Here is a 27,868-nt window from a genome sequence, read left to right as displayed (position 1 = left end):
CAGTGATGTAGCACCCACAACTCCAGGAGGCAAACTATTCCATTGATTAACTGTTCTCACTGTCAGAAAATGTTTCCTTATGTACTAGGTTGGATCTCTCTTTAACAAGCAATTTAACAGTTACTTCTTGTTCTGCCTTCAGGTGCTTTGAATTCAGTTCTCTCAGCCTGTGAAGAAATGATAGTATAAATAATGAAAATGTCTCTTTGATTCCTGAATTCCTTGACCATATCAGATACCACTAGACAAATCCATGAGTAATGAGGCTACAGAGTCCTAATGATTCTTGCCTTCTGAATCATAGGGTGCATCCCTCAAACAGCAGCTGTTGCTAAATAGCAGGAGACAATCATCCCAAGCTTCCCACATGCATCTGGTTGACAGCAATGACTCCGAATGCTGATTTATTTTCCCCTTTCTGAGCAAAGCCCTCATTTGCAGTTGCCTTAAAAGGACCAATGTTTGACCTAGGAGCGTTTTTAGACATAAAGGTAAAACTGGGGCTTTGCTTTGCAGCATCCCATTTCCTTATTTAAATGAACAGAATTCTCTTGAAACATAGGGTTAAGGTTAGGTATTTTCAGACTGAGTATGTTATTGTGTAATCACTCTGCTTTATTCAAAGATTTTTATGGGAAACCCAGGCAATATTGTTTTTTATTTATAAACTCCTCTTGGTACTTCTTTTTCTTTTCTTCCTCTTTATTGTTAAGTAGAGAAGGAAAAACACAGTGCCTTTTGACTGATAGTTCCAAGACTTGCTTTTCTGGAAACACCCTTACTGAGTGACAGATCCATACTTGCACGCAGACAACCACCCAACCTGAAACAGGTTTTCATAAGCAACAAATAATGCATCAATGATGGTTACATGCGAGCCAGATCCTGCAACAAGTCCAAATGTTTCCTTTGCATCTCATTAATACCGATAATATCATTACAGGCTCCAGAATTTTACACTCTCCCTTTGTTGTTATATATACCATCATTTGTCACTGATGTCTCTCCAGATTCTATGTAGGACAAACAGGTGAGACTTTAAGCAAAAGAATTAAGTTTGATGTCAGAATTCAAAGCAAGAACAAAGTAAATGAGGATTTCCCAGGACACTCCGTTACAGATTTTAAAATAGCTGTTTTAGGCTGAAGAAAATTTAACAACAGAATTGAGGGAAGGACTACTAAATCACATACATCAGTCTCAGGCCATAGCAATAGGACTTAGACTTATACACTGCCCCGTAGTCTCTCTCAGTGGTTTACAACATCAGCATATTGCCCCTAATAATCTGGGTCCTCATTTTACTGACCTCAGAAGGATAGAAGGCTGAGTCAATTTTGAGCCCATCAGGATCAAACTCTGGATGTGGGCAGAGTTAGTCTGCAATAGTGCATTCTAACCACTGCACCACCAGGTCTCTTTAAATCCTACAGTTTATGCATCAGATGAAGTGAGCTGTAGTTCATGAAAGCTTATGCCTATTACTAATATTTATTTCGAAAAGCTGCTATGATACCAAACTCTGACTTCAAACTTGGGAAAACAGACTTAAAGGGTGCCCTGGTCATACTAATGCTTATACCACCTAACAGTGTTTTGTTCAGAGCTTAGATTAGGACTGTGGAAAAAAATAGTTTTTATATTTGAATAAAAAATAATTTGATTGAATTTCTGAATCAAATTCACTTTCTGAAGTGGGATTTTGATACAGATTAATAGTTGAATCAATTCAGATGTCTCTGAATCACTCCAATTATTTAATAGCCTTTGGCATATCTACAGGAATGCCTTTCCCCCAAATGAACTGACTTCCCAAATGGAATCTGTGATATAATTATTTCATCCAGTTCTAAAAAAAAATCAATTTTTAATACTCCTCAACATTTTTCTATCATGCCTCCCTGTAATATAATTTTAAAGTACACATTACCCTTAAAAATCCAGGTACCAAAATGAACACAAACAATGAAAACAATATAGTGAAACTTTGGGAAAATTGATTTATTGCAACAATGTATCTAAAAGTTTCCTCACAACTCCCCTGAACCTGTCTGCACTTCCCCTACTTCATAGATTAGGAAACCAAGCTTTAGTTATGTTAGATTCTGTATCCATGTTTTCTGTCTTTTCTCAATATTCATAACAGTTGAAAACAAGAGTTCCTCAAGGGTGGGGAGATAAAAGATAGCTCTAATAAATGGGAAAAGGAACTAATATTCCTGCTGGAGAGCCAATGTGCTTTGAACTAAAATCAAGGAAACCCAGGTTCAAATCCATCCTCATTTATTGAGTGAGTTGGACCAGTTATTTTATTAACCTAAACCAGGGCTTTTCAACCAGTGGTACACATACCACCTGTGGTACTTTGCCATGTGGCACATGGTACACGACTGTCCTAGAAGTATAGCAGGGGAGGGGAATGAGCCGAAGTGACCCAAGCCTGAGGGAGAGGCAGCTGCAGGACTGTCTGACCTTGGCAGAAGCCCCAGGAGCTGACAGGGCTCCAGCTGATTGCTCTAGCTCAGTGTTTCTCAACCTTGACAATTTTAAGGCATGTGGACTTCAACTCACAGAATTCCACAGCCAGCAATGCTGGCTGTGGAATTCTGGGAGTTGAAGTCCACATGCCTTAAAATTGTTAAGGTTGAGAAACACAGCTCTAGCTGATTGGCACTTTTGGAAGCAGTTCGGAGCTTGCGGTGAACTGAAGAAAAAGGAAGGGGAGGAGAGGCTATAAAACGAGGTGGTTTGGGCGGAACGGAAAAAAAAGACAACAGGGAAAGGCTTAATCCCTTTAAACAAATGTAATTAGTTTTACCCCCTTTAATTGAGTCTATCTATGGCTTTTAGAAAGTTTTATTTGAAGGTAAACAGGCTTAATTTAAAGCTAAAGTTTTTCCACAATTGTTGGAGCCTTTCAGTCACAGGTGCAACATTGTGACATGTGACACACCTGAAGCAGCTTAAAGAAAAAAAATGGAGTTTATGTGTTTCTTTATTTTGTGAGTCTTTCTTGCTTTGTACTTGATTCCTGTGTTTTTAAGGGTACAGGGAAGGAATTGGGGTGTGCATTCTTACTACACTGTGGAAAGAGCTCAGAAGGGAGAAAGGAAGAAGGGCTGACCAGCAAGCTCAGGGTCTACAACTTTAAACCTGTGGATCTCAACTCCCAGAATTCCTTAACCAGCCATGATGGTTGAGGAATTCTGGAGTTGAAGTCCACATGTCTTAAAAGTGCCAAGTCTGAAGACCCCTGAGCTAGCTGGTAGTGGTACATGTTAATAAACATGGATAAATTCATCATACATTTGTCAGTGCAAAGGGAAAGTGATTCAGCAAAGGAACAGCCACTGAAGAAATTAAAGCTGGTACTTTTTTTTACTTTTTTCCTATAGTTTGTAATATTTTATTAGATTATAGAATAAAATACAAAAATATAAAAGCAAATAGTAGGACACAGTGGGGAGGAAAAAGGGGGAAAAGTGAGGGGGAGAAGGAAAAAAGAACAGACTTCCTCTGTTGCAGTAGAAGGAAGCATTAACATTGAACCTCGGCTTTTTACTTTTCCATAATATTATAAACTAGCCAGTTCTATAACAACAAATGAATCTAATCAGTAAAACCCCAAATCCCCCCCTTTTTTAGTCATCAAGTTTTTGATACCTTGCTAAGCACTAGTGGTACTCAAATATTGTCATGTCCTAAAAGTGGTACAATCTGTGAAAAGGTTGACAAGCCCTGACCTAAACTACCTTAGATGGTTTGGGAAGGAACATTATTCAGGAGGGATATAAGTCTAACAAATAATATTGTTCATAAGAGGCTTCTACAGTGGGACTAATGTCTTTTGCAAAGTATTTTGAAGAAACTGTTTTGAAATTAGATGTTCTTTCCAATTTTCTGTATGTGTTGCAACCCAAATCTGAGCATTTTATTCAGATTTGCATTGTGTACCATGCCTAACTAGAAAGCAAAAAGTTAATTAATATAGAAAAAGGGAAAGTATTTGCTATGTATTTTTCACATTAAAAAAGAGCATAATTATAAAATAATTATAAAATTCCAGAACATATTGTAAAACAATATAGTGGAACAAGGAAATGCAAGAGGGATTTTTTTTTTAGCAGAAATGCGGTTAATGACCTTTCAGCTTTTAATAATCTGAATGCGCCAGAGGGTTTCAAATAAAGCATATAATTATACGTTCTGTTGGATTTTATTGATTTCATGCTTTTATTTAGAGAGAAATACTGTGTCACTGGGACAACAGTGTGGAAGCCACAGAGTTCAGTAGAGTTCTCCTTAATTTAAAGAGTTTCAACTTCAGAGGGCAAATCTGACACAGAAAATCTCTCCTAGAATTCCAAACTAGAGACTTGAAAGGAGCTATATTCTAATTTTCTTGATGCTCCTTCATACCACCAAAGAAACATATGAACAACCCCAGCATTTTTTTTTATGTCTCCAAGGAAAACAAAGTAGTCAAACACACAAACCTATGTGCCTTTATTTCTATGGTTCTGGTCTGTTCTGGTAAGCAACCTTAAATCTCTGAGGTTTATTCTGCAATAGGATTTAGAAATGTCCAAGTATTTCTATTCTAGAATTTCATTTCAAGCACATCTATTTCAGAGGAAATCCCAAATCAATATACAAAATAAAGTCATAAAACAGTAGTAATTTGCTAATAAAACAGTCACAACCATAAAGACATTTAAAGCAACTCAGGATCTGTAACAAATAAAAGTATTGGATTTTGCAAAGCATTTAAAAGCAGTTGATTTCACACAGGTTTCCATGTTGTTTGTGCATGAATGCACATGCACAAATACATCTGAGACTACCCACATCTGAGACTACCCAATTGATGTACTGTATGTGGAAACAACTGGGGAAAATTTTTGAATCAACCACACTGAGCTTTCCAGAGTGAACAGCTGCTTTATCACTCAGAAGAGACAACTTGCTTGTGGCAACTTTCTTTAAATAGTGCCTCTTATGAATGCTTTGCCCAGCCCTACAAATACATAGTAATTAATTGCTACATGGTCCATTGAGATGAAGACAAATATGTCTTCATATTTATACTCTACATGATTAGTCAATATTCTGGTTTTAAAATAGGTAGGTTTCTATGATGCAGTTGAGGACTTTTTTTTAAATAAATGAGTCATGAACATATTTTTATAGTTCTGTTTGGAAGCAAGATTAATGTTTTTGATATTTAGTCCACTGCTGCAAGATTTTTTTTTAGATGACACCATCTGCCTAAATTTATAATTGGTATTTTATGTCTTTTCAATGTAATTGCATGTATAGTAGAATCATCATGATCATCATAATGAAGGAGCCCAGAATGGTTTATAAAGAAATATAAATAATTTTGAATAAAATAATTAACCACAAACCAATGAACCTAAAAAAACAGTTAATAAAAATTTAAAATCTATCTAGTTTGAAGAGATTTTGCTTGAAACAAAACTACTGTGGTCATTGGCACTCATATCCTTGTGACCTCCAGATCGGATTATTGCAATGTGCTCTACATGGGACTGCCCTTGAAGACCATTTGGAAGCTTCAGCTGGTGCAAACTGTGGTAGCATGGGCAATTAATTGTGTAATTTGTTTGGTGCATGTGACATCACTGCTTTATGAATTGCATTGGCTTCTAGTGTGCTTCCTGGTGCAATTCAAGGTGCTAGTAATTACTTTTAAAGCTCTTCATAGCCTGGGATTCAGTTATTTTGGGGACCATATCTCCCCAAATGTTTCTACCCATCCCACCTGGTCTGGCTGGAGAGGCATGCTCTGGGCGAATCAGCTGTTAGGGTCCAGGAAGAGGACCTTTTCTTCCTTAATGTCCTGCCTGTGGAACCTCATTATGCCATTAACTTAGCTCTGACCTACTGGTCTTTTGCAAGGCCCTGAAAAGTCTCTTGACTGTATTGACTTATTTATGAAACTCAGCTGCTTTTTAAAATGTTTTTTATTATTTTACTTATTTTACTGTAAACTGTTCAGAGTCACTTATGTGAGATGGGCAGTAATATAAATCAAATCCATAAACAAATAATTCCAGCTTGAAATCCTTCCAAATGACCAGATAACCTATTTTGCACTTAAAACAGCTATTTTATGTTCAAAAGATAGTGTTATGTTACGTTCAAACTTGACACTGGGTGTTTCAAATTCAGGATGTTTGAATTTGAAATATTTTGCAAACCCTTAATTAACAATTTTAAAGTGTGCCTAGAAAGCAATTAGCGACCAATGTATATCTTTTAATATTGGCGTCATATGATATCTTGTATCAGCGTCGCACACAAGCAAACTAAAGCCCTTCAAAACATCCTAAGCAAACCCAAAGACCCAGCAACCCCAGAAGAAGAAAAAACAGGAGTCATCTACAACATACAATGTAAGAACTACAACAACCACTATGGACAAACAGGCAGAAGAAGATCGGAAGAAGGCATCCATGAACACGACCTGGCAATCAAAAGGCATGACTATTCTTTAATTTCACAATATATAGACAGATTTAACCATAGTTTCAATATGGAAAATGTGACAGTCCTAGACCAGGTCAAATCCAAAAATGTCAGGGTATTTCTAGAAGCCTGGCTGACAAATCAGCCATGAATAGACACACATAGACAATAACAATGTCTATATATTATGCAAAAGAAAATCAATTCGCCCAAAAGAGAAAAAGACTTTAGCACCTCTCCACCAGTAATCAGTACTCAGATCAGCATAGATTAGCTCCAAGGTCAATTTCAGACCAACAATCAAGCAGTACCTCAATCAAGAAACTGCCAAAGAGCCATTAGTAAACAGCCCAACCAAAGAATCGCTAAGACTGCCTCCACCCACACAGACAGGCAAGACACCATAATATAAACTGACAGCAAACAGCATTCCTTACCAGCACCAATGATGTTATCTAGTTAGGGTAATGAAAAGTCTGCAAGAAAACAAGCAACTTCAGAGAGCACCAAGGACCCCTCATTTCAACCCTGAGCTACAAATATTTTCCTTCATTGGGTATACTGTATGTGTATTTGAAAAAATGATGCTTGCCTTTTGTAACTTTTATAATTCAGGCTGGCACTTTGAATTTTGGATAGTTTCCTGACCATGTATGGTGGCTCCTTGCATATTTTAATATATGTATTAGAATAATTTGAATATAATTCTGAATTAAGATGGGGACATCATAATATGTATTGGAAGTCAATAGGTTGTCAATACGGATAGACAGTTAAACTCAATGATAGAGACAAGCTTCTGGTGGTAACACATTAAGTGAGTACACTAAAAGACCTTGAGATGAAATACTAGGAAATGGAAGTGATATTTGATAAGACAATTTTGATGGTAAAAACTGATTAGGATTAAAATTAGAGGCAGAACTTTTTAGAAAGAATTTTGTCACCTATGCTTCTGTCAAGGTTCGTGGGACTAACACACAAACAGAAATGAAGGACAAACTAAACATTATTCACCCAGACCTTTGGGAATGAAAGTGTCTCCTTATGGGGCAAGAATATTTCTCCATTTGGCTTTAAGTCATTTATTTTCAAAAAGTCAATTTTAGTTTGGTTGGTGGTAGCAATGTAGTCAAGGCAGGGTGGTGGTCACCTTGGAGTCTGCAGGCACAGAGGGAAGTCTGGATGGGTCTTCAATCTTAAAAAATAAATGTCCTTATCATGGTCTTAGGCAGACTGGGGTGATACTGTGTTTTCCCCAAAATAAGACCCGATCTTATTTTTTTTGCCTCAAAAGAGGCACCAGGTCTTATTTTCAGGGGGTGTCTTCTCCATGGTCTCACCTTGCGGCAGCAGCACCGACAGCCCTCTCCAGTCAGCCCACTGCTTCTATGGCTGCTCACCGCCACTTGCACACATCGCCCCTGGCCTCCATTTTGCCATCAGAGACCTTCAGGAAATTGAATCTGTAGCTTGGTTCTCAGCTACAGAGGCTTTTCTGGAAGGCCTCTGACAGTGAAATGCAGGCCAGGGGTGCCACACGTTGTTGTTGTTATTATTATTATTCAGAAAGAAAAAGATATGTTCAGGTCTGTTGCAAGTAGTTGAATTAGTATAGGTTCAGAAGAATCTTAACTTATATTTTATCTCTTCTCCCAGAAGAAAAACAAGACCTTAGCTGCCATTGTTGTGAAGTTGATGAAAGGAAGGAGCTGCAACTCTAGATGAAAAGGATCCTTAACTGAATGGATTAAAGGACTCACAAGTACATGAATTAAGATTCAGATGAAATCAGTGTTCAGGGCCAGAAGAATCACAATCTTCTTGATTCCTTTAGCAGTTCCTCACAGAACCTGTTTTCCAGTTCCACTACTATGTTCCTCTGAACTCTCTCCAGTTTGTTAGTGTCTATCTTATCCTATTCCTTCAAAACCAGAAGGAATTGACATCTATACTGGGAAAGGTCTTTATACAGATAATTAAGCAACATGTTTAAAAGCATATAGATAGAAAGGCCATAATTAACAAGAGCCAGCATGAACTTGTCACAAAGAATTATGCCAGGCTAACTTTAAGAAGATTCCTGCAGAGATAAGTGTCTCTTGGCTTCCAGCATTTTTAAAGACACTTATGATATTCTCATTAATAAAATTGTAAACTATAGGCAAATTAATGAAATTTGCTAGATCAGTGATGGCAAACCTTTTAGAGACCCAAAACCCACTTATGCATCGTCGAGTGTCAGGTGGGTGTGGCCCATTGGCTGGGCATGGCTGCGGTGGTAATGGCAGACTGGGTGGGACTAAAAAGTTCAATCAATCAATTCCAACTTTGCAAGATCTTTTTTTTTCCTGCGAGAAGTTGAAATTGACTGATTGAACCTTTTTTTTTTTTTGCACACGGCGGTGGAGGCCTAAAGTGAAAATTTTTTATAAAACCCAGCTGAAGGCCTAGGACTGGGGCGACAGCGTGCATGACCACAGAGAGGGCTCTGAGTGCTGCCTCTGGCATCTGTGCTATAGGTTCGCCACCACTGTACTAGATGGAATCATGTCAATATTCACAAATTGCTCCACATTGGCTTGGAGAATAATATTGGGTAGAATGCCACATGATCTGTTCTGAATGTTGTCCTGTTCAATCTGGATCAAGGGTTTGAGGGATAATTATTACACAAATATGATAGATAACACAAAGATGGGAGAATTTTCTGTTGATTTATTTACTAATTTAATTATTAGCTGCCCATCTCACATATATGTCTCTGGGCAATTACAATTAAAACAATAAAAACAGTAAAAGACAATCAAAGTTAAAAATAACAAAACTAACAAAAATACACAGCATCTGTGTAATTTCATAAACTTCTCTTCAGAAACAATAGCAACCCTCAATCTGAAAATTTCCAAATAAGAATTTGTCAACATAGTGTCATATTAAACTATTGGAGCTATCATCCACCAAACAACCATGGGAGGGGGGTTAATAATAATAATAAAGTTGGAAGGGACCTTGGAGGTCATCTAGTCCAACCCCCTGCTCAGGCAGGAAACCCTATGCCTATACCATTTCAGACAAATGGCTATCCAATCTCTTCTTAAAAATGTCTGGGGTTGGAGCATTCACAGCTTCTGGAGGCAGGTTGTTCCATTGATTAATTGTTGTAACTCAGAAAATTTCTCCTTAATTCTAAGTTGCTTATCTCTTTGGTTAGTTTCTATCTGTTACTTCTTATCCTGCCTTCAGGTGCTTTGGAGAATAGCTTGACTCCCTCTTCTTTGTGGCAGCCCTTGAGATTGGAACACTGCTACCATGTCACCCCTCATCTTTCTCTTCATTAAACTAGACATACCCAATTCCAGCAACCATTCCTTATATGTTTTAGCCTCCAATCCCCTGATTATCTTTGTTGCTCTTCTCTGTACTTTTTCTAGAGTCTCAACATCTTTTTTACATTGTGGTGACCAAAACTGGATGCAGTATTCCAAGTGTGGCCTTACCAAGACATTGTAAAGTGGTATTAACACTACATGTGATCTTGATTCTATGCCTCTGTTAATGCAGCCTAGCACTATGTTGGCTTTTTTTGGCAGCTGTAGCACACTGCTGGCTCATATTTAAGTGATTGTCCACTTGGACTTCAAGATCCCTCTCACAGTTGCTACTATTGAGCAAGGTACCACCTATACTATACCTGTGCATTTGTTTTTCTTGCCTACATGTAGAACCTTACTTTTTTCACCATTGAATTTCATTTTGTTAGATAGCGCCCAATATTCAAGTCTGTCAAGATCCTTCTGTATCTTAAGCCTATCTTCTGAAGTGTTGGCTATTCCTGCCAGCTTGGTGTCATTTGCAAATTTGATGAGTTCCCCATCTATCCCCTCGTCCAAATCGTTGATGAAGATGTTGAAGAGCATTGGGCCCAGAACAGCCCTGATGCACCCAACTACACACTTGTGTATTGTATGGGTGGATTGTGGTTGTGGATTGTATGGGTGGCACCAATCCTGTTTTTGACTTGAAGTACATTTGATAGCACATCATAATCATGCTTTATGGTAGTTCCTGTATGAATGAACTGTAAAAATGATAGCCACAGACTGAGATGATGTAATTTTCAGGCTGCCATGGTTGTATAAACTGAATAGATCTATCATAAGATTATTACCTGTTAGCAACTCCTGTGTGTTTGGAGGGTGAAATGTGGGCTGCTATAAATGTTTGCCAGCCTTTATGTGCACAATTCATCTGCTCTATAATGAGTTGTTTTGCTGAAGGATTCTGTGGTTCAGTGCTGTTACATTTGTATGTTAAATAGTCCAGTTCAATTTCTTCCAAATACATCAAACAGGAAAACAGAACAAATGATGCAAAAATACAAGGCTGTTCAAGTTTTATTATATAGAAAATCCACCCAGAGACCAAACTTACTGATTTATAGTCAGGCTAAAATATCTCTAGCTAATCACAGTTTACCTCAGTTCACCAACAGGGATGTACAGTAGATGAAATTTTGTGTTGTGTAATAAAATAGCAGAGGTGGTATTTACTGCATGCTCTTACATGTAACTGTAGCTCTTCTTTTTTTGTATATGACAATAGACGTATTATTCTTACTCTGTCTCCTTCTGGTTTTTTTGCAAAAGTTCCAGAAGTTAATTAATAGCAACAATCATGCATTATATATAGATGTTCATATAACTATAAACTACAGGACACAAACTGCATTATCTCCTGCCTATTTCCAGACAAAACCTTTTCTATAGACTGACTCTAGGTCAAAAAGAAGACAGTCTTAAATGGTATTGGTATCACAGAATGAAATGAGAGGTCATTGCTGGATGATATATTTAGCAATGGGCCTCGGTGGGATTCCAACTCTTCATATACTAGCGTCTGACCTGTGCACTGCATGGTACTTTGCCATGTTTCTGGAAATTTCGGGGGAAACTGACTTGTCCTGATGTTTCTTTTGCCACCCAGCCTAATTACATTCTTTTGCTTTCTTTGGAAACCCCCCCCCCCCAACAACACTCCCATCTGAATAAAGAAACTCAGGCAAGAGAAGGCTAGCTTTCTTTATTAAAGGCAGAGATTCAAGAAAGCCTTCTGCTATTTTTTCTATTTCACTCCATTGTCTTTTTTTTGGCAGGAAGTTACACTTAGAAAGAAGTCAATGGACTATAGCTATGAATTAAAATAGAGTAATTCCTTGATATGAATGGGATTTTGGAGGCTGATCTGTTGTTTTACTGCATGCAAGATTGTTTTCTTTTTATGATAAAAGTCAGAGGGGGCTTTTATCATAAAAAGTGTCAATTATTGGCATTTGTGGATGCCATGTTAGAGACCCTGTTTATAAGCATGACTAAAGATGGGTAGATTTTTTACATTTCTAGTGAAGATACTTGAGTTAATGTTCATATATATTTATTTGCTTAGTAAATTCTGTAATGCATATGCATGCACACACATTTTGATTCCTATCATATATGAGGTATACTAAGGGTCTCCAATCCCCGGACCACAGATGGGTACCAGTCTGTGGCCTGTTAGGAACTGGGCTGCACAGCTGGAGGTGAGCAGCAGGTGAGCAAGTGAAATCACCCCCCTATAGAAAAATTCCATGAAACCAGTGCCTGGTACCAAAAAGGCTGGGGACCGCTGAGGTATACTATTTATAAGATAAAAAGTAAGAAAGTGAGAGATCTCAGTAAGAGCAATGTTTAACTGTAGCACTTCTTTTGCACAGATACACATTGAATGAAGCATCCCATCAATCTGTTTTAAAATTGTGCTATTCCCATCTTTTAGCATGAACAAGTGCTACCATTAAGTTTTGGAGAGTATAAAGCCAACCTTTTCAGACACAGCTTTGGATTTCTTAAAACAAACTAACCATTTTCCATCCAAACAATCCTATTCAGCTAGTTGTTACTTGCTCCTTTTGCTTTATTTTCCAGAACCTATAATCCTAAAATACTCATTTTTCTAAACAGATTTTCAGTAATTCAGATCAACAGGAATAGTCTTCTTTAAGAAATGTTGGCTGATGTTCAACTTCTGTTTGAACATCTCTGTTCAAGGGGAACCTACCATCTCCTTTGGATTTATTATAATCCAGGACCAGCAACACAATTACTAATACATAAATGCATGAGTTACAATTGTAGGTATATAGCTCATTTAGAAATAACTAGCAAAGGCACAACAGTCCCCTAGTGGTCTCTATAGGCTGGCACACAAAATTTAGGTACTTTGTGAATTGTATCAGTTGGAATACCCACCCCAAAGAAAGAAACATAACCATTATCTGTACACTATGAAGAAGTGATAAAAGAGGGAAAATTAACTCATTGTACAGCCTCTATAAAAGCATACAGTCAATAAAAACATAACTATTTCAATGCTTCCAGAACCATACAAGCAAATAGATTTATTTGCTAGCAAAGCCAACACACTAACTTTAAATGTGCCATGGGAAATGTTCTGATATTTGGGCTCAGTTAGGATGATAATCAGCTTTTCCTGGCTGGAATTCACCCTTTGAGGATTCAAATTCTCTAGGTAATTATTTCTACTGTTGAGCAGCTCTTACTGTTAACTGAAGTATAATATGCTTTTCTGCAATTTTAAGATTATTATGTTTTGCACTCTGGATTGATAGAACAGATTATGGCATTCCTGTTCTGATAACTTTCAAGTACTTTGTATCTTCTCTAAGTTGTATTACAACTTTTTTCCCATTGCCAGAGCTGAGGTGGGTGCGGTTTTGGCATGATGCATCAGGCCCACGGGCTGGCAGTTTGACACTCCTGTTATAAGGAGTTCCTATCCCAGGCCTTAGTCAAAATTTAATCATGATCACCAACAGCTGTGTTCTATCCTCCTGATATGTCTTAATCATATTTCATCCTTTTGCCTCTCAATGGTGCAATTCAGTAATCTTATACTTACAGTTCAAAGGGTGTTGTACTGCATAATACATCACTTCATTTTTTTCAAGAGGATAAGCCTCTGGAATCCTTCTGTGAATTATTCTCATTGGGTTTCTGGAGTTCTGCACCATAGTGCTGTCCTATCATGACAACTTTCTTGGCTGTAATAGTGGAATTGATTCATGTATACCACAAATTATGGGAGGCTATCTCTTTCCATATCTGGAATAGGATCTTGAGATAAACACTTCAAATGACTTGGGGCTGCTGTAATCAATGAAGTCAACAGAAAAGTAATTGCTGTGGGTGTGGTCCCACCCATCTGCTGGGGAAAATCTTTAGTAATGAGTTAAAGGGGACTTGGCAGTGCACTGTGCTCAGGCAGATGTTTTAAGGATACTTACTGTCCCTGTTCATAGCTAGCTGAGCCACATGACAAGATTTTGTTATCAACAAATGGGAATAGGATTTTCAAAGAACCTATCATTATTAACTAGTCTACTGCCCCATATTATTGTAAACCTGACACTCAGGAACATAGTTCTTGTGGATATAAATTATGAAAATAATGTAAAGTACCGCTGCTGATGGGCTCTGGATACCAAATAACCAAAGAACAAAAATAAACAAATAGTTGCCATTTAGCAAGACCCTTTCTTTTAGTGTTTAGTAAAGAAAGTCCTCTGCAGATTTTTTAAAAACTTCCAATTCTCACTCAGTTTGATGGAAGAGAATTTCATCAGTTATTCATTTTGATGAAAAGGATTATACTTTAGAACTACTTTAAAAAAGAGAAGACAATCACTCCAGAAGACAGGCTTAGGATACAGGAGGATCTGGACAGACTTGAACACTGGGCGCTATCTAACAAAATGAAATTCAATGGTGAAAAAAGTAAGGTTCTACATTTAGGCAAGAAAAACCAAATGTATAGGTATAGTATAGGGGGTACGTTGCTCAATAGTAGTAACTGTGAGAGGGATCTTGAAGTCCTAGTGGACAATCACCTAAATATGAGCCAGCAGTGTGCAGCAGCTGCCAAAAAAGCCAAGACAGTACTAGGCTGCATTAACAGAGAGATAGAATCAAGATCACGCAAAGTATTAATACCACTCTACAATGCCTTGGTAAGGCCACACTTGGAATACTGCATCCAGTTTTGGTCACCACGATGTAAAAAAGATGTTGAGACTCTAGAAAGAGTACAGAGAAGAGCAACAAAGATGATTAGGGGACTGGAGGTTAAAACATATAAGGAAAGGCTGATGGAATTGGATATGTCTAGTTTAATGAAGAAAAGGATGAGAGGTGACATGATAGCAGTGTTCCAATATCTCAGGGGCTGCCACAAAAAAGAGGGAGTCAAGCTATTTTCCAAAGCGCCTGAAGGCAGGACAAGAAGCAACGGATGGAAACTAATCAAGGAGAGAAGCAACCGAGAACTAAGGAGAAACTTCCTGACAGTTAGAACAATTAACCAGTGGAACAACCTGCCTCCAGAAGTGGTGAATGCTCCAACACTGGAAGTTTTTAAGAAGAAACTGGACAGCCATTTGTCCAAAATGGTATAGGGTTTCCTGCCAGAGCAGGGGGTTGGACTTGATGACCTCCAAGGTCCCTTCCAACTTTATTATTATTATTACTATTATTATTATTATTATTATTATTATTATTATTATTATTATTATTATTATTATTATTATTATTATTATCATCATCATCATCATCATCATCATCATCATATAATGTTATATTCTTACACTTACTTAATTTTGCCTAGCCAAAGAGTATGCTTGATGTCCTGGCTATCACTATGCTGTCATTTTTTTTAAGCAGCCTGCAGTCTTCCCTCCTAATGTCTATACTTCAAAGAAATTCCAAGGAAAACATAATGAGAGAAGACCTCCCATTGAGCTTGTTCATGAGCAATGTTGCTATCACCACTAAGGGTTGCAACTGTCCCTGAGAGATTCTTTTTTCCCCAGAGAAATTCAGAAACACCGTTCACCCAATTTCTCTGTTCACAACATAATTCAATGTATGGATGAGGTGGACCTGTTTCCTTTGTCCTTGAAACTGAGTAGCCATTCTTATTCAGAAGGGAAAACTGTTGTTCACTGAGGCAAGGGAATGGAAAGACATGTACACACACCAGAACTTTCTGCACATAACTCACATGCTCAAATTTTCCAGATTAGACCTTCTCTCTTTAATATCCAAACAGAAATAACCCAACCAAGTATTGCTCTTCTTCACTTATTTGTTCATAGAATTCCTTTAAATATTACCACACACATGCCAAACATTACATAACATCAGCCCTCCAACAGGAGTGTTGCTTGGTCAGTATCTTGGTTTGGATGGCATCTGCCTGGTTTGTCACTGAAAAAGCTCACCTGGTGTACAAAGGGCCAGAAATTCGAGACTTGCTGGTAGAATAATAATAATTGAGCTCTCAAGAACATAGTGTTAAACCAATGTATCATTTGTGCTACAATCTCTGAATATATGTATAGAAAAGAAACTAAACTTTCGCTCACCCCCCTTCTATGGTCCTGCAGTCTCTCTCCCAGTGCTATTTTTTTTTAACCCAGCTCAGAATATTGGACCTGAGTCCAGTAAGAGAAAAACAGAGACATGAGCAGAGAGGCTATTGCAAGGTGAGTGGTAAGTCAGGACTCTAACATGAAATGAATCTGCTGTACATTATTAAACTTCAGTTCTCTGTCAGAGCTAACATACAGTTTCCATGAAGCAATGTCAAGAAGTCAGAGTGCTTTGCAAAGAGGTCCCCCAGAGAAACAAGGGTATTCTTTTTTAGGAGGGGGAGTGGTTCTTCCAGTTCATAACTAGAAGTAAATCTTTGCTTCCACCCTGTTCCCAAACTTTCCTGGTGATTGGAAGGATGATCTATTGGCTGATTGCCTTGCCTTTAGTTTTCCACTGCAGTTAGATTACTTTCAAAAATTGCTGGGTGAGATCATCCTGTAGGATAAGCAACACAGTTCAGGTCTCCATAAGAAGTGGCTACATGGCAGAACTCAAAGGGAGAGTTCAGCTTTTCTTGCCAGATTGTTTATGGTCCAGAATCAACTTTACCATCTTCTGCTTCATTCAGCAAGATTTAGGTAAATGTAATTTACAGTGATCTATTATAGCTATAAGGCAGAGTTAATATCTGAGATCACAGTTGCAAAACCATGTGCTTGTAATTATTATAGTTTAAGCAATTTGGAAGAAAAGAGCAGATGTGACACTGCCAACATGAAGTGCTAGTTCCACTAATGTTAATGGGAGAGTTACTGGCATTATTATTATTGAACAAATTTGTATGTTAAACTTTTCACTGAAGGCAAGAGAATTTGTAATCCAGTCTAAAATAATCTAATACATATGTTTAGGATTGCTGCCCTAAGGCTAGTTGATTTATAACTTATTACTATGTTCAGTGGCACTTACTCCCACCAAAAATATTTTGTTTTGTCTGGATAAAAGTTATATGAGTCACATCATCCCTTGCACTGCTCTGTCTGTCTGTCTGTCTGTCTGTCTGTCTGTCTGTCTGTCTCTCTCTCTCTCTCTCTCTCTCACACACACACACACAAAAACTCTCTCACACAAATGTGCGTATGTGCGTGCACACACACACACACACACACACACACACACACACACACACACACACAGTATACAAGAGAGATGGAAGAATACTTTTAAGCAATTTTGAATATTTTTTTTTTGTGGCAGCATCCTTAATCCAATGATTTCCAGAAGTGCTGGATGGCAAAGTTCAGAATTCCTGGCCAGTGTGGCCAATGGGAATTCTAGAAATTGTAGTTGTGACAGAGTTGGATGGCACTATGTTGGGAAAGGCTGCATTGAAAAGCCATGACTTAATAGATAAAAATAAGAGTGAACTCTTAAAGAAATTTTAATTCTGGAAAATCAGTTTATTATTCTGTCTCAATCTGTTCTGGGCTACATTTCCCTACAAATTTCTGTTAAGTTCTTTTCAAAATTCTCTTTCCAGGCTCATCAAACACTTCCTAAGACATGCCAAATAAATTTCTTAGCTTTGTATACTCCAAGAACAGAGAAATAAATAAATAAATAAATAAATAAATAAATAAAGAAAGAAAGAAAGAAAGAAAGAAAGAAAGAAAAAAAATCTTGACTTACTGTTGTTGTTGGGAAGTGTTTGGCTGCCACTGATGGTGCTGGCTGGGGGTGGTGAGAGGGACTGAACAGAGACTGTGTCCTCTTCTTGGGAGCAACCTGCCTGGATAGCTCGGAGGTAGCTGTGGCTCCGGGAACGGAAGTAGCTGGGAAGAGGCAGGTCCAATACTTCCACAGCAGCTGATTCTGCTTCACTGTAAGTCGATTCACACATACCTTCATATTGATCATTCAGCTCTTCTTCTGTCGCCTGCAAGGACACAGCTGGTCATTCTTCATCAAAAGTATCACCCGTTCTCTATATTTCATAAGCTCTCCTTACTGTAAATATGTCTCTTATATTTATTTCATGTCAACTTTTCTTTGCCAAGGGGTGCCTTGTTTTTTTATTATTTATTAATTTGGGCATCAAAAGGTTACAATGGACAAGGCTGTAGCATAATGATATCTCTAATGACAGCAATCCAGGGATTTGAGAATCTTGTCCTGTTGAAGGAGATTGATACTTTCCCTCAATTTTCTAGCAGTATTAAGCCTATCTGAGGTTTAACACACCAATGTCTTTCTATTTTATTTTGTTTTCAACTGAAAAGTCAGAGAAATACCCTCTTCCTAGTTCAGTGATTTGCTTCTGAACCTTACAGAGCTCCAAAATCTACAAAAAGAGTTTGTACAGGCCCTGTATGGAGTACATTAGTTGCAAATTACCTATTCAAGTCCTAATTGAAGACAACGGGTTTTTTTGGTGCAAAGCAAGATTTCTTTGTTTTCTGGTAGGGCTGAACAACTTGTGATCCAGAAAGCTACATTTTATATTATTGTGACATGGAAGATGCTTGGTTTTGTATTATCATTAAGGCATCCCAAAGGTGCTTTTTCACAAGGCAACTGGACTTCCTTTTTTCTCTTTGAAGATGTTTCACTTCTCATCCAAGAAGCTTCTTCTGCTCTGAGCTGAAGAAGCTTCTTGGATGAGAAGTGAAACATCTTCAAAGAGAAAAAAGAAAATCGAATTGCCTCATGAAATAGCACCTTTGGGATAACCATTAACTGAATGACTGAGAATCTCCATAGATATCATTAAGGAAGCAACAAATTAAGGAAATTCAAAACCATGCATTGGATCACTGTATAGATCATTTGGATGGAATATAGCTTGATGGCTCACCAACAAGAAGGGATGTTTGAAATTAGCTCACAGCTATTATAAAATGATTTGAGATTTTCATTACATGGGCCCATGGAATGTTCATAACTGAGAACGTTAACTTGTCAAGGCAATGACATGGAAAAAAGAGATTTTTACCGGAAATGTAAAACCCTTAAGCTTTCCTCTATAATCTCTAGTGAGAAAATCCAAATCCTCTAATCCTGGATCATGTCTATACTTAGAAATAATACATTCTATCTATTTTTCTAAAGCATGTATTTTTAATTTCTCAATGTTCAACATTTTATAGACTTTTTTCAAATTATTTGTTGTGCTACTTCAAGCTAGAGCTAATATTTCCCATCGTATTCTAGATGGTCTTTACCTCACATTCTTTTCAACTGTAATTCTCTCTCTGAGAGATGGGCTATTTGAGTATGATATTTGTCATTCAGACTTAGCATTGATTTCCAGTGCTGTAGTAATAGTAAACTGAAGCATTATGGTTGTTCTTTTAACCTTCCTTGCCACCTTTCTTTTTTCTTTCCTGGCCTCCTGATAACTTCATTTCTATCTCACACTTCACAAGTTGTCATTCAAAGGTATTGATTTTTAGTCACATCAATCTATGCTATGAAAAGATTTTGCTGGAGTTTCATTGAAAGGCAAAAAGGGAAAAGCGCTTTCAATGAAAAGTGAGCTGAGAAGAAACCAGGAAATGTCAAAACTTTATATAATATAAGGAATAAATCCACATTTCACTTTTGGTAAATTTTAATTTTTTTTCAAGCATAAATTGATTCTATCCCACAGAATTTTCTTAAAGTCTGCATGAAAACGGATCAGCATCTTCCAACTCATATGCACAATTTTTAATGAATTTTTCTTGTTGAATACGTTCTTCTATGAATTCTTCCACATAATCTTTCAAATATATGCATTTTTAAACAGAAATTTAGAAAAAATGTGAATATTGAGAAGAACTACATCTTGATTTCATCTTTGCTCTCATCTTAGTATACAGTAGCTTCAGTATAGTATCATATTAAGGGGCATTAGAAGATTGTCAGATGGACGGTACCTGCTCTTCTTGTGTAAATATCTGTGGAATAAATGAGGATTGTCCAAATATCTGGAAGAAAGAGTTGGAGAAGATTAAAGCATAAGGGATTGGGATTTCACTGCTTCACTGCAGAACCATTCAACAGGACCACAAAGTGACAATGGTAACAACAAAACAGTTTTGGCCTGTGACATCCAGAGCTGCTCTTCTGACAACTAATCAAACACAGCAAGACAACACTTAAAATATTACATCCCTAGATACAATTGGCATTTCCACAAAACTAAGTCTACATAAGACAATTAGCTTAATCTCTAATTTCCCCTAAGCTGATAGGGAATGAAATCTAAATAAAAATGATATTCTGGGAAAATAGTATTTTTGGAACACAACCAAGATATTTGACTCCACGATATTGGGGCAGAATTTTTCCTACACTATTAGAACTGAGTAATTAAAGTTACTGACCATTTTAGTTGTCTCTTCCACCAAATTTTGAGTAAGGTTATCAAGGCAGAAAACACACACTGAGCCCAGTGTAAGATAATATGGGATATAATCCTAGTTATGATTAAAATCAGATTTTTAATGTTAAACAGTCTCTCCGCTTTCTACTTATCCTGGCTACTGTTAACACACATATCTAATTCCTTTCCTTTCCTTCTTTTTTTCTAACTATATCTGCACAGAATTAATCACACATATCTATGAAGAAAGATAAAAACAGCAAAAATAATCTAACTACAATATATTGATTTCCAAATATGCATCTGAGTTGCATTGCACTGAAACTTTACATATTGATTACAAACCTCAGATGGATTTGGTAGATGTATTTATATACTTAGAAGATGAGAATTTAAAGATCAAATAACAAAGACTGCTGTCTTCCAATTATTAAAATGATGGATTAGATAAACAGATCTTCTCCCCTCAGCTTTCCTTAAAATCGGTATTCAGGGATAGACCTGTCTATCTATAGATTTGAAAAGCCCCATCTGTACTTTAACAAGAAATAAATGCTATCAGCTTTATAGCACTTCCATCAACTCTACCATAAAGGCATTAGCCAATGTCAGCCTTAACTATCTAAGTGATGCGGTATTCATGTAAAACCCTGCATGCTTTCAACCAGGAGTGGAGTGCATAGATGCAGCAGTGGGTGGTTTTAGTTTACCTAAACCTATAAATCTTACTGTAGAATCACAAAAAATGTAATGAGATCTGCATGTACCTTTCCTAATGGAATGGGGAAACTTATTACTACTGGCTTGCTGCCACCGGCTTGGCGCAGCTGGCTTGCCCCAACCAGCTCACTGTGGGACAATTCGCTGTGGGAGAATGCCAGAGGCAAAGGAAACCTCCTCCTCCTTTTCCTCCTTCTCTTTCTCCCTCCCTGGCTGTGGGGCAGCTCACCACGGGAGAATGCCAGAGGTGAGAGGAACCTCCATCTCCTCCTCCTCCTTGTGGAGGAGCTGTCCATCCTTTGTGAGTTGTGCCACCTTGAGTCAGCTGGGGTGAATTGTCCCACATCAAGTTGGCCGGGGAGAGGCGGCAGTGGCAAGTTGTTCTAGACCCTGTCCTAAAGAGTTCAATATGACTTAGTAATAATTATTCATTTTCAGATTTTGGAAACTTGTGTTTGAGGAAATGTTAAAAGTAAAAATAGCCTACCAATTTCCTTTTCTGCTTTTTGGTACACTTAAAACCACTTTTTAGCAGTGTGCCTGTAATGTATTAAATGGAAAAATTGTTCCTGGATTTAAAACATGCCAATTATTGATTTTATTAGTGGGGCTTCCAATTATAGTTCATACTTTTTAAATCCTTTCCCCTCCCCCACTCAATACCTATGTAATCTCATCCTCTTATAATCAACATTTCATAAGAGATAGCCTTGTTTGGTCCAGAGGATCCTGTAAATTGTATAAGTATGCCCCAGTTGACATTAAGCCTGATTAATTTGACAAGGTGTACATCCCAGAAATGAAAAAAGGACAATTGCAGTTTGTAACTTGTTATGTTATCACTGCAAACCCTGTATTTGAGAAAGTTTCAAAGAAAGATAAAGTGTGGAAACTGGCACATAAAAGATGGATGGAAAATGATGAGGGAGGAGTGCTTGTTTGAAGGCTTCACTGCAGTTTGAACAACCTGGGAACAAGCATCGGACCCAAACATGATTTATGAAGATGAGAAAGATAACCTCAGTGAGCCATTTAGAAAAGTACTGGGGTCAGTCCAGGTTCTTCTTAATGCTATGTTAATCAGATTATGATAGAAAACTCCCTGCTATCCATAGTCTTTTCAGTAGAAAACCTGTTTTCAGATGCCTGTGTGGAAGTTAAAATGGTTCTCAAATAAAATCTTATTTATGCACATGGTGAACATCTTTTTCCAAATTACAAAATTTAGCCTACATTTTGAAACAGCTTAAGAAAACTTAATGTGGTTAGTTTGAAGATCCTTATCACTTTTATAAAGATCATGTTTTATGACTACATTTAAGCATTTTCTTTGGATATGTTTTTCATGTTTTAGGGTATAACTTGTAAATATTAACTGGATCTTTTTTTAAGAGACCTTCTGTGGTTCTTCTCATTGAATGAGGCCAGGGAAAACACAAAATCTATTTCATTTATATTTAAAAACTTACATATGTTTTATCTAATTACATTACAGACATGTATATAATAGTTTTTTTCTTTCACTGTCTGATTCTGAATGTTATAATTTAGAGTACACTTCAATCTTAAGAACTAGATTTAAAGCTTCTAGGGACAGTCAGGTTGTTCACAATGTTCTAAAAGTAGAAGCCGAACATCTTTGTATAATTTAAAACCTTAACTTAGAGATTATCAGGAAGTTGACTCTATGGTTGATCAAGTTTGCTGCAAAATACATTGGAACACTATTGATGTTATTTTAGCAACAGTAATAAATTTATAATAAGCAAAACAACTTATTTATTTTATTTACATATTTATATAGCTGTTCATCTTCAACCAACTCTGGTTGAAAGCACAGAGGTAGCTCCAGGCTTGAAAAGGCCCTAGAAGTATATCCTAATGTATCTTACTTACAATGGTTATCCTTAGAATTATCCAGACTCACCCTGAATTGGCAGCAGAAAGCAGTAACAGTATTCTAATTAGCACTAAATAGCAATCAATATTTTATTTCCCCTGTGCTATCACACACCTAATGTTCTATTACTCCATGGTAGGTTCTAACTATTAAGGTGACCAACCATCCTTCTTTAGGGAGAACAGTCCTCCTTTTGTAAGTTCTGTCCTCCTACATGTCCTCCTTTTCAATATTTGAAGACTAATCTGCAGGGCTTTTTTTTTCTCATAGAACGCTCAGAACGGCGTTCCGGCACCTTTTTTATGGTTTTTTTTTCAACTTTTGCATGAGCTGTGCTACTCCCACTACTGGCTTTCGAAAGCCAATAAGAATTGCTGCTGAGCACGCCAAAACACCCGGCTGGCAAACTTTGTACATGCAAGTTGTCTGTATTATTGTTGCAATGAATAAAATGTTTCTTTTATTTACTATATTTTTTCTTCAATTTATTTGTGTCCTCCTTTTCATTGTAAAAAAGTTGATCACCTTATAACTATATGTTGTCTTTTGTTTTGTATTGTTTTTGTCTTTTTGTAAAATTTATAAAACTTTCAATAAAAAAAAAAAAAGTTGATCACCTTATAACTATAGTCAGGCATACCTTATATTAGGCCCAAGAACAGTTTAGCCAATAGCCAATCTAAAGAAAAGTATTTACTCTTAGAAGCTTGCCCAAATTTTATTGAAAAGCCTGAAAAAATATTTAACTTAGGAAACACTTTGAAAAGTTGTTTGGAGGAATAAGCAAGTGGCAAGGATATCACCTGAATTCTAGGTCACATCAACAAAATTATTAATTTTAATGGAGAGTCAATACAAAGAAATTCATTCTTCTTTGAATTTATCCAGTACATAGACAACATTTACTACCCCCTGGAAAAAACTAATATGGCATTTTTCCAGGATTCCAAGAAACTTCCCAAAATATTTTATAGAAAAAGTAATTTGACATGATAAATGAAAATTTTTGACAAACATCACAAAAACAAAAATGCTTTTATAAGTTATAATTGAATCTTTTCCCATGCTTTGTCATTCCAGCTTGTTTTGGTGTGTTATTCTGCTCATGTTCTCTGACTCTCAGCCTAATTGACCATCTATAGTATCTGGTTTTTAGGCTGATTATGATCTTCCCTAGTTCTACATTTAACCTGATTACTGAATTAAAAACAGTAATCTTGACCTTTGTTATCTTTTCCTTTTAATAGAACTGCCAGATATCTGTAATCTGAAGAAATTTAACCACCCATATCTTTCTAAAAGTAGCTGTAGAAAGGAATAATCAGTGCATAAAGATGATGTGCTGTTTATACTCTTTCTGGCATTTCTGAGCCACAATTTCATCAGAGGTTTCCTGGATGGTATCTTATTGGGACCTTATTAATTCCAGGGGACTTTGCTGTCTGACTGTTACTGGTTTGATGGCTGTAAAATGGGTAGAATCAAATTTATGAAATCATTAATAGCTATTGCCTAAATTGAAGCTTCATTAAAATACTGGCTATTTGGACAATAATCAATTAAGAACCTATCAACTCAACTTATTAGCCTTCTTGAAGCACAGGATAAACTTTAATCTGAGACCAGATGCTGGATTATATGGAATATTCTGATCTGGCAGGAGTCTTTTTATCTTGTAAATATCTCCAAATAAAGACTTCATTTTCCTCATATGCTTGTTTAGACAGCAAAAATGGTTACCAAATAGATAGTCTTCAGCACAGGATCAGAATTGGGTTAAGTGATGTCATTATGTGAGTCACATCTGATTTTTACAATCTGTTTTACTATAGTTGGGACATGAACCACAATTGTTAAATGAATTTGGCTTCTTCCATTGTTTGTCAGAAGCCTCTTGGGAAGGTTGCAAATGGCAATCATGGGACCCTGGGATGTAGCAAATGTCATAAATATGTGCCAGTTACCAAGCACCCAAATTTTGATCATTTGACTGTGACAGTCATAAGGAAGAGGACTAATCATAATTCACTTTTTTCAGCACTGTTATAACGTTGAATGATCATTAAATGGATGGTCTATTGTAAGTCAAGAACTATCTGTTCATTTGGTATTAATAAGTTCAGGATCTGAAGCTCAAGATCTGCAAAAATGGAATAAGCTTTAGAGCATAGGCATCAAACTCGATCGTATCATGTGAGTATCATGATGTATCATGACTTTTTTGCCTTTGCGGAGTCGGGGTAGGCATGGCCTGCGTGTGATGCATCCGGCCCGTGGGCTGCTAATTGGACACCCTTGCTTTAGAGCAGTGGTTCTCAACCTTTTTAATGCCGCGACCCCCAACCGGTCGTAAGTCGAGGACTACTCAACTGGTGCAGCACCGTTTGCAGAATGGGACTTTTGGCGGCTCAGCAGGGCAGAGACAGCCTGGACAATTCCTATTGGCTTTTGAAAGCCAATAGAATTAGACTCTATTCAAGAGAGTCTATTCTATTGGCTTTCAAAAGCCAATAGAATAAAAGGGAGTAGCACAGCTAAGGAAAAGGGGAAAAAATGGCGGACTGCATTGTTTGGCGACCCCCGTGAAATGGTCGTTCAACCCCAAATGGGGTCCCGACCCACAGGTTGAGAACCACTGCTTTAGAGGGAAAAATGTCTGAAAAAGTGAGGGGACAAGAAGATATAACCTAGGAGAAATAGAGATTTCTCAGTGATTAGAAAATCATTTAGAATGAAAAGAAATAGCTGAAAAAGGGCAAGTCTAGGCAGAACTCTCAATTACATTTCTCTATGGGGTAATTCTGTGCTACAAATATATATTTTATTTTATTATATGCAACTCTTGATGACTACAATTAATGCAATTATTGTTATCTCAAATGTTTATTAGGAAATTTTAGTGTTATGTGGAGTAACTAATATATTACAGAGAAGCATTTTAAGACCTATGAAGAGCAGTGACGGGCTAGACTTGAAAATTCTTTGTAGTCTAACATCTTTCTGTCCTCAAGTGCTTCTGTGAAGAAGAATTTGGTGTATGTATAATATGGTTAGATGACAAGACATGTCTGAACTGAATATAGGTAGATATGCTATTCAGGAAATAGATAAGCTGATTAAATGTACAGAAAGTATCTGACTATTAAGATAATATTTCATAAATGCACTTTAAATATATTTATTATTAGTTGCATTGTCATCTATATACCCTGCAGGAGTAATCGCTTGCAGCTATTTGTATAGTATTAATAGGTAAGGCGAAAGAGAAGAGATTCAAATAAAAAAAAAAATGGAAATGAAAGTATTCAACTTCACAACTGGAAATGCAAAATCAGCTTTAGGTTCCTATCAGCATTATTGCAGAGTAGTCTTTCACAACTCAGAACTCTTCCAGATGTGTAGAATTCACTTCCCATAATTCTCTATCCACACATGAACACATATCTAGAGCTGAACACATATCTAAAGACCATCAAAGCTGGAAAAGTCTATTATAAAGCAGGCTTTTTTTTTTGCTTTGAAAAAAAAAAGCTTCTCTCTTGTCTCACTTCTTCCTTTGAAAATGGCTTTTGTTGTGTTTTGTGGATAGCTGTTGTTATATTGAATCTCACCTGATCGATGCAACTGGACTCATTCAGGTTTTCTGAGATTTGATTGTATTCTTCCTCCCAGCTTGGAAATTTTGGTGGCAAAAGGATCTCAACAGAGTCAAGACGATCCAGGCTTCTGTGGAATAAAGAGTTTGAGATAAGAAGACTGGTGTCATCAACATTCCTGGTTATGGTATTGTCAGAGACCATTGCTCTTAGCACCAAGTTTTGGGAGTTCTTGAGTAAGATGCAATCAATGTGCTTTTTTCATGAATGAGGTCATTTCCTCCTCCTCCTCCTCCTCCTCCTCCTCCTCCTCCTCCTCCTCCTCCTTCTTACTTCTGTCTCATTATCTATTATCAATGGGAGAAATTAATTTAGTTTACATATGAGTACAAACTTTTCTAATTAAATGTTTTCTCATCAAAATATGAACTGAAACTCAGCTATCCTTCAAAAAGCATACTTCAATTATGTAAACAATATGCAATTTATATTCAAAGATGTGTTGATCTCAAGCTTAGTTTTGGCCCTTTTTTATGGCATGGGAAGACTTACTAGGAAAAAACAGAACCAACTAAGCCAGAACAAAGCATCCAGTGGCCACTGAGTGGCAGTCATGTTCTACATATAGGCTGCACATTTCTGAACAACTTGCATTTGTCAAGTCAAAGAATAAAGCTGCAAGGGAGCATTTGCTTCCTCAAACTCATTTGGATAAGTATGTCTCCAAGACTCCAGCAAACTCCATTTAAAATCAATCTTCCTTTTGGAAATGACCCTCATGGTTTGTATGAAGAAAGTTCTAGATTCAACATCTAGAATTGAATCTCCTTTAGGGCTGCTGCACAATAGGCAATATCTTAATCTATGTAAAGATGAGGTAACCAATTCATTTTCTCCATTGTACTGTAGCTACCATTGTTTGATTAATCCCAGGCACTGCTTTCCCCCCTCATTTCCCAAGGAAAAATAAGTTAGCTAGCTGAAGGTTATCAAAAATATATAACTACTGTATAATTACAATCCGGAATCTCTTGCATTTCATTTTTTTTCTGATTGTGGTGATTATGAATGACAATGAGAAACAGGAAGCTTTGGGTGCAGCTAGTCAGTGCACGATTGATAATGTAATAGGATTCAGGTTCTAGATTTAGAAGCTGCCACTCATATATGAAATATTTTCCTGAATATGTGATTCTTAATTATAATAATCACTGAGATTTTTTAGTTACTGCTTTTGCTATATTTGAGCATACATGTTTGGGAGAATGTGTTATTTTATATTTGAGAAGAGGTTGTATATTCTCTTAGATACAAAAATCAGACAAGTCTATCTGATGTTCTATAATTCACATATTATAAAATG

At 36.9% G+C, this 27,868-nt stretch overlaps 1 protein-coding gene across 2 annotated transcripts in view; it reads right to left on the bottom strand.

Moving 5' to 3' along the window:
- DLGAP4 (DLG associated protein 4) overlaps positions 1–27,868 on the bottom strand; it is a 392,903-nt gene that overhangs the window by 56,004 nt on the left and 309,031 nt on the right. For both annotated transcript variants that reach the window (XM_039323717.1, XM_039323716.1), the window contains 3 exons: positions 26,521–26,635; positions 19,841–19,891; positions 17,613–17,859 (listed from right to left, as the gene is read on the bottom strand). In XM_039323717.1, the coding sequence (XP_039179651.1) occupies positions 17,613–17,859; positions 19,841–19,891; positions 26,521–26,635 (413 nt within the window). The remainder of the gene's footprint in view (positions 1–17,612; positions 17,860–19,840; positions 19,892–26,520; positions 26,636–27,868) is intronic.

The sequence above is a fragment of the Crotalus tigris genome, unplaced genomic scaffold (assembly GCF_016545835.1).
Source record: "Crotalus tigris isolate CLP2741 ecotype Arizona unplaced genomic scaffold, ASM1654583v1 scf7180000024281.4978605, whole genome shotgun sequence".
Lineage (NCBI taxonomy): Eukaryota > Metazoa > Chordata > Lepidosauria > Squamata > Viperidae > Crotalus > Crotalus tigris.
Note: the sequence above shows the minus strand (reverse complement) of the source record. Positions and strands in the feature narration are given on the sequence as shown.